Genomic DNA, 7,751 nt, shown 5'->3' with positions numbered 1-7,751 from the left:
GTATATATATATATATATATATATATATGAAGTTCGTTAAAATTAGAACTGACCTGATTGAAAATTGGTTGTGTTCCTTTATGAGACTGAAAGAATATTGAATATCTATTATACGAAATTGCTATCGGATAATTACGAAACGTGATGAAGTCTTCTGATACTTGAAAGAGCTCAAATAATTGAATCCTCATTCCGAGAAGATGACAAATAACTATTCTTACATCGCCACTTCAATGCCGCTTGCACGAGAATGGTCCCGTTAATTATCAGAACTTGTTATCGTCAGACATCGCCGAAATTTATATGGAAGCCATATTACTTTGATACAAAGTCAAGTTCCATTCGACTTTATCGCGTGGAATAGTTCAAAGCATTCTTACGAACGACGAGTTCTTTTTGGATGGACCATTCTTACAATCGTAAATTCGATTAGAGCGGTCTCTTGTGTAATTCACAGAAATATCCGAAGCAAAATCGACAGGAAATGATGCGTTATGATTCGTAACATTCTGCGGTGTATGACGTGTATGACTGACATTTCGATACGTGAATGTGTACGATTATAAATCGGCATTCAGTGTCCATAAAACTTCACTCGTGCTAATTCGGTATATAATTCACGTGATGGTTGGAGTAAATTCATATTAGGCACAAGGACAATTAACTCGCAAGGAAAACTCACGAAACGCTGGAGAATTTTTTTCTCAATGTATAATTAAGAGAGACAGCAAAGTCAGGAAATATGAGCGTAGATTTACTAGCGGTAAACGTAAATGACGAAAATTTGTACTGCATTGTCATAAGTTTAAAAACAATGAAACAGTAAAATCCAAATAATGTTAAAATACAAACGTTTTGTTACAAACAAAAAGAAACATGACATCTTCTATAACAAATAAATGTTTACATCCTTAACTCGATAATGTTTCCTGACTGCCTTTCTAGACTTTTCCGAGCGTCCTAGTTGTTCAAAAGGGAAAAGGAACTGTGCGCTCCGACTTTACAAAAATTTACTTCGCTTATATTACAATAACCTTCCCTCAATTTAAGACATTCAATCCTTAATATATTATTATCATAAATAAATTTGGTCTATATCGGTAATATTGTGAATACGCCGGTACAAACACTGGCAGTATTTGGTTAAGAATCATGATCACTAGAAGAGGTAACTTGTACGGAGATTAATTATGGTATTACAATTCCTTTCATATTTTGTAGTTATTTTCTCCTTTTTTTTTGCACATTTCACACAAATGCAAAAGAACAGTATCTTAAAACTGACAAATAAGAATGATTTAAACGCGCACGTTACTACTTCCAGTAAACCTGATTTGACATTCTTTAAATGATTTGCCGGGGGTTTCGCAAATCTATCCACGATAGAAGCAAAATTTCCCTATTGGATGCCAATAAATACTTTCATTTGTCATTATTTAATTAGTATTCATACACAATTTAGTACGATATAAGATTGTTAATGCCCTGTGAGATCGATCTCCATAACCATCCCCATGATAATTTGCAAAAATGAATAATAAAAACATAGTAGAGAGATTTCTACTTAAAAAATTGGACTTATTTTTATAATTTTCAACATGTCGCAGATAAATTAAGTATAACAGCTAACGCGCGACAAAAACAAACGACAGAAATAATTAGGATAATATAAGATAACGCTACTTCGTGAATAGATCTACCAAATAGAATCAATAAGGGAGTGTTACGAGTCAGGTAGATCGGCTTGAAAAAACAGGCATTGTAACAGGTGTTCTTAACATTTTCTACTTGATCCACCAAGATTGCCCCGGTCAGTATGTATTGTAAACTATCGCGATTAATTCGCAATGATTCATTTTAAAAAAATAATCAATGTGTTGTTATTATTGCCAATATGGCGTAACGGGTTCAAGACAAACATCAACATTTTTTCTCTACTTGCATGTATGTGTACATACTATCAATACAACCAGTTAACATTAACTGAGAATAAGAAAAAGGCATTATTTTACATCATCACCGCGTGTTGATCTAAGTCATGAACCGTAGGACACCGAGTTGTGCACACGCAGTGTTTAAACTTTTTTTTACATATGTCTCTATATATTTATAACGTATGTTGTGTTGTGTGTTTATGTTGTGTAGTACGTGTTTTACTCAATCACTTTACATTATTACACTGTTTTTTCAGTCCATACACTTTTCAAATACCTGCAAATCAAAATTCACATTTTTGTCCCATTTGCATTTTCAAGTATAGTAACAAACAATCCTCATCATGCATAAAAAACGATATTGTGATATTGTATTTATAGAATTTTAGCTCATTATTAACGTACAGCTCGTATGATAATATATACACGAATTTAAGCGCGCGCAATCAAATTCGTATATATTATTCACCTCAAGAATATAAATAGATTTGCACAATCAATAACCGAACAATGAACTCTTGTGCGACATATCTCCGAAATCAATAATATTACTTTAAAAAATATTACACCATCTAGATATTAAATAAGAGGTTTCGTTTTTTTATCGAATATCTAAATATCTTACTAAGAAATTAAATTAACAAATACATACATAATCATAAAAGAAATTTTGCAATAAAAACATAGGAAATTTATATAAACATTTGTATCACTCCTAAAGCCAAATAAATAAAATTTTAAAGCATACCGTATTTTACGTGTGTATTTTTAACCTTCTCTCTTAATGGCACCGGGAGCTTCAGCTAGTCCTTTAACTTTAAGCCGGTCTGCTGTTTTGAGAAATGCTGGTAGCTGATCTTGCGAGACATTTACTTCACCTGCATACATGAATTCTAGGATGGCTTGTAGATGACTGTACGCAACGTCCTTTAGAATTATAATTGGGTGTTTGGACGGATTTTCCTATAAAGAAAAAATTTATTTAGTTACAAAATCTATCAAATAGTGATATTAGCTAATAGTAATATGAGAATGATATAAAATAATAGTAGAATAATATTACCAACATACCTCTAATAAGGATTTGAAGTAAGGACTACAAGCAGACAAGACCATTTTATGCGCTTTACAAGTCTGACCATCGCAAGCCAATGTCACATCCGTGAAGCTTTTCTCATCTCGCAGGTGTTTAAATGAAGACACCATGTTCGATTGGAAGTCATTCCATTTGAGAAAAAACTGTTGCTGCTCTCCTGCCATTGTGAACGCTGGAATTGCCCTATAACTCTTGCGTAATTGTGCAGTCTGCAAACAACATTGCAACAGGACATCAGTCAATTTGACAAACAAATCAGTCCTAGAATTCTGTAACTTTATACAACAGTGTTAGTATCGTTATACTATCATCATGTAGATATACATATATATAGTAAAAAAAACTATGCAATGACAATATAACAATACAAATATAGTCCTTAAAAGTTATAAAAACCTAATGCCTACTAAGTACGTTCACGTATAATGCATTTATGTAAAGTAGGACTTAAACAAACTGAAATAAAGCCTTCTTTTCAGCTAAACTGCTTGCATGATTTTTGCATCTTTCCTTTTTCTCTTTCTAAGTTTGGTGAAAAAAAATATAAATAAACATAGATACAAATAGTTCAGCTAAAGAGAATAGATCTAAATATTATATCAAAGAACTGTTATAGTTTTTGAAACAGGATGAAAATTACAAGAATGCAAATTTATTAGAATATTTATATACTCATAGTTCATTGGTCAACATCGAGTGAATTCATTTACGTTTATAAAATTTTCAGTTTTCATCTTGTTTTAAGAATAAGATATAAATAATAAGCCTCCAAACTAAAGATTGAAATTGAACAGTATTTATAATTAATTCTTATTTTAAGCCATTCCTAAGTAATGTTTTACAATACTAATACAGTCCTCTGATTAGCTTACAATATCTTGAGGCTGTACTTAAGACTGTCTCAAACGAAACATTTGACGAAACTATGAATACTGAGATTGAATCTGATTAAAGCAAAATTTATCCAACTTGATATTTGTTTCCTTCTTTGAATTAATCTATTTCAGTCTCTACAGGGTATACAGGGCTAAGAATAAAGATCACACATCCGATATCACGGGTAACCGAGAGTAAATAAAAAATGTACAGCGACGCTGTAAAGCGAGAGAGGACCAGTATCAATTGCGTCACGACGAATATTAAGTTCCGACAAGAATTCGAAAATCGGAAAAAACACGAGTCCTCACGCGAAGATCTTTTTGTAGGTTAAATTAAAAGATGCCACAGCGAGCGACTGAACACCGTAGTGAGACGCAGTGACGCGGAGTCGACCAAATCACTCATGCGAAGCTGAGCATATCATCTCACGACGAAATTAGCGCGCAGATTAGGCTGTGATGGATATATCGGGACATCGGGTCCGCGTTGATCCGTCCTCGTCACAACATCGCAACGCGTGCATGCGTCCGTCGAGCCGTCTGCCGTCAAGAAGTGCACACGAGTCCGACACAACACGGTCCGCAAACACGGCCAAGCGGGATCGAACGCGTGATGCCGCGCGAGAACGAGTTTCGCACGATGTGCATGCACACGATTCCTTACTTCGCGCCGTCGACGGGCCGCCGAATCCTGGACGAGGCGACGACGTGGCTAACGAGCACCTTGCCGTAGATAGAACGCGAAAAATACGTAGCGCCAAAAACTTTTTGCGCGATCACCACAAATTTTTTGTTGTGGCTAATATCACAGCGAGGAAATTCGGCTAAAGTCGAGTCTTTCCGGCGCGGTGATTGGTACCGAGTGAAGTCGCTCGCAAGCGCGCTGTCAGATGGCGCGACTCATCCGGTCGATTCTCGTAATCGTAATATTGCGTTTCATTCCACATATACGAGAATCGACTTTAAACGGTCGATAAATATTTCATGCTGACTTTTTCTGATTCCGTCAATGTTAAAATTAAATGTAGGGATGCATTAAATATTCGATATCTAGAATCTATAGTATTATTTGACGTTTTTTTTAATATCCGACCAGGTAGCATAGTAATATTTACCGACCACATCCGGCTATAAAATTTTATATTAAAAATTTGTAGAACTTTTTGAACAGTTTTCTCATCTTTTCCTTTTCATGTTCAAGAGATAAAAAAAATTATTATTGCTATTCTTCCTTTACTTTTCTTTTTTTAAAATTTTAGAGAATTTGTACCGGACATCCGAGAAAATATTCGAAATCCTATCAGATAATAATTGTTTTTGAATATCCGATATCCAGTATCTGCGGTAATTTTACCTCTGTATAGAGTTCTGAATGCACCCCGAAGAGTTCTGAAGTTCCTGCCTAAAATAAAAAATAGTTCTGGGGAATTAACACTAAAAATCGAAAATTTAAATTTGGGATGCTAGCTTCACAAATCGCACAACGAAAAATTGCGATATCTTCTAAACCATTAGTCATAGCGCTTTAAAAGCTAATAATTTTTAGTAGAACTCTTAGGGTGCTATCCAGAACTGTCAACAGAACTGCCGTAATGTTAAAAAAAAATTTTTTTTATTTTTAAATACAAAAAATCGCGATAACTTTGAAACCGTTAGTCCTAGCGCGTTAAGTATTAAGAACTTTCGTTAGAACTCGTCGGGTGCTACCCAGAACTGTCGACAGAACTCCCGTAAATCTAAAAAATTTTTCTCGTACGACATATCTAAAAAAAAATTTTTTAGATTTACGGGAGTTCTGTCGACAGTTCTGGGTAGCACCCGACGAGTTCTAACGAAAGTTCTTAATACTTAACGCGCTAGGACTAACGGTTTCAAAGTTATCGCGATTTTTTGTATTTAAAAATAAAAAAAATTTTTTTTTAACATTACGGCAGTTCTGTTGACAGTTCTGGATAGCACCCTAAGAGTTCTACTAAAAATTATTAGCTTTTAAAGCGCTATGACTAATGGTTTAGAAGATATCGCAATTTTTCGTTGTGCGATTTGTGAAGCTAGCATCCCAAATTTAAATTTTCGATTTTTAGTGTTAATTCCCCAGAACTATTTTTTATTTTAGGCAGAAACTTCAGAACTCTTCGGGGTGCATTCAGAACTCTGTCGAAAATTTCATTTTTTTAAAAATGAGGTGCCAACTTCACAGAGGTGGTAATTTTACGATCCGGCGCATTTTTAATTAAATGTGAATTATATCTGCTTCTATCAATGTAGATAACTTTAATCTCAATTTAACTTACTTTTTATCTTTCCCTAGTTCTAAGAATTATCTAGTTCTAAAAAAATTAATCCTGAATTAAATATTAATTAAAAATATTTTCAATATTTGCTGTCCTTTAAATTACCAATATCATCCATTAGACATCCATACAACCTCCATAACTCCATGCAACATCTATTTCCACGATGGAAAACAATTAAATATTCATTAGAGATCCATATTCTAACTCCATGACAGATAATCCATTACAAATCCAAGATCTCGCAAGATGTCACGAAATCTTATAAGAAGCCGTATGCAATTTAAGTTCCTCAAATTATAATATTATGTATTATATAAGCTCTTTCGGGTTGCTTTCCAGGGGTGCCTTTTAAGTTCCAATTCCAACAGGTGTATCAGTACATTTTGGTTGTTTGTCAATGTTAAAGAAGGAGATGAGATATAATCACTGTGTTGTACACTGTGTCGCTTGTTGGAAGGCGCACCGGGTTTAAAGAACTGTTACTATCAGATTGTGCTTTCCGGCATTTTGTCGAAACGAAACCAATCAACACGGTTCTATTCTAAAGTCTTCTTGTATCTTGCTGACAATGATCCATGTGACATCTATTATGCGAGGTCTACAATAGAAGTCGTAGAAAATTGACCATTCATAGTCGATTATTCTTCTCATATTTGATTGTGATTGGTTAATCTTCTAGGACTTAAGATAACCCCGCTACGACTTCTGTTGTAGACCTCGCATTAGAGTTTTATAAAACTATCATTGATCTATATATTACATCTTTTTCTTCTTATGTTAGACCTCTGACTTGTATTGCACCTCTTTCATATGCTTATGGTACGCAAACTGGTTATTCAATTGCCACAAAAGCGTATGGAACCTACAGTTTTAATGCCAGTTTCGAAAGGCGGATTTTTCGCGAGATATTTCTGTGGGCAAGAATACTTTCGAGGGGAGACACGAGCGTAAATATTTTAGTTCCTATCATTGAACCTGGGACTTCTAGCATAACAGACCATAGTACGTTATCTGCTACGCTCGCCACGTGCGCCCAAACACGATTTTTCGTTTTTAATGATTCTATGATCAATCAGCGCCGTTCGGATTCGGCGTTAAATTGTAGATCCTGTATACATCAGTATATAACATTAGACATATGTCTCTAATATCTGACTGAGGTAGGATTCTGTGGATTAATCACCCACAAATCCGAAAACAATTTGATTCGAGAAACGAATATAGGGCCTCGAGCAAAAGTGGAAGAGGCCTTGTAGACGTTCCTATGCTCCACATGAGGAGATAAAAGGAGATTTGTATTGTTGTTGTGTATATATATATATATATATATATATATATTGTCAATGAAATAAAAAGGCAATTAAGAGTCAATATTATATGTGTGAACTAATAAAACATTTAATATATTATAAATTAAAATAAAATAACAATAAACTAAAATTCACACTATAAATGCGCATTAAACCATGGTTTGACTTCTGTTTGCGTGCGCATTTATAGTGTGAATTTTAGTTTATTGTTATTTTATTTTAATTTATAATATATT

At 34.1% G+C, this 7,751-nt stretch overlaps 1 protein-coding gene across 1 annotated transcript; it reads right to left on the bottom strand.

Moving 5' to 3' along the window:
- Window positions 1-870: 870 nt before the first annotated feature.
- lolal (longitudinals lacking protein-like) lies at window positions 871-4,706 on the bottom strand. Its single transcript, XM_018551862.1, has 4 exons — window positions 4,573-4,706; window positions 3,006-3,239; window positions 2,683-2,897; window positions 871-2,211 (listed from the first exon to the last, which is right to left on the bottom strand). Exons 2-3 carry the CDS (start codon window positions 3,192-3,194, stop codon window positions 2,703-2,705), a joined length of 384 nt encoding a protein of 127 aa, XP_018407364.1. The 5' UTR covers window positions 3,195-3,239; window positions 4,573-4,706; the 3' UTR covers window positions 871-2,211; window positions 2,683-2,702.
- Between the last annotated feature and the right edge of the window lie 3,045 nt (window positions 4,707-7,751).

The sequence above is a fragment of the Cyphomyrmex costatus genome, unplaced genomic scaffold (assembly GCF_001594065.2).
Source record: "Cyphomyrmex costatus isolate MS0001 unplaced genomic scaffold, Ccosl1.0 scaffold148, whole genome shotgun sequence".
Lineage (NCBI taxonomy): Eukaryota > Metazoa > Arthropoda > Insecta > Hymenoptera > Formicidae > Cyphomyrmex > Cyphomyrmex costatus.
This window is presented reverse-complemented; position numbering and strand designations above follow the sequence as displayed.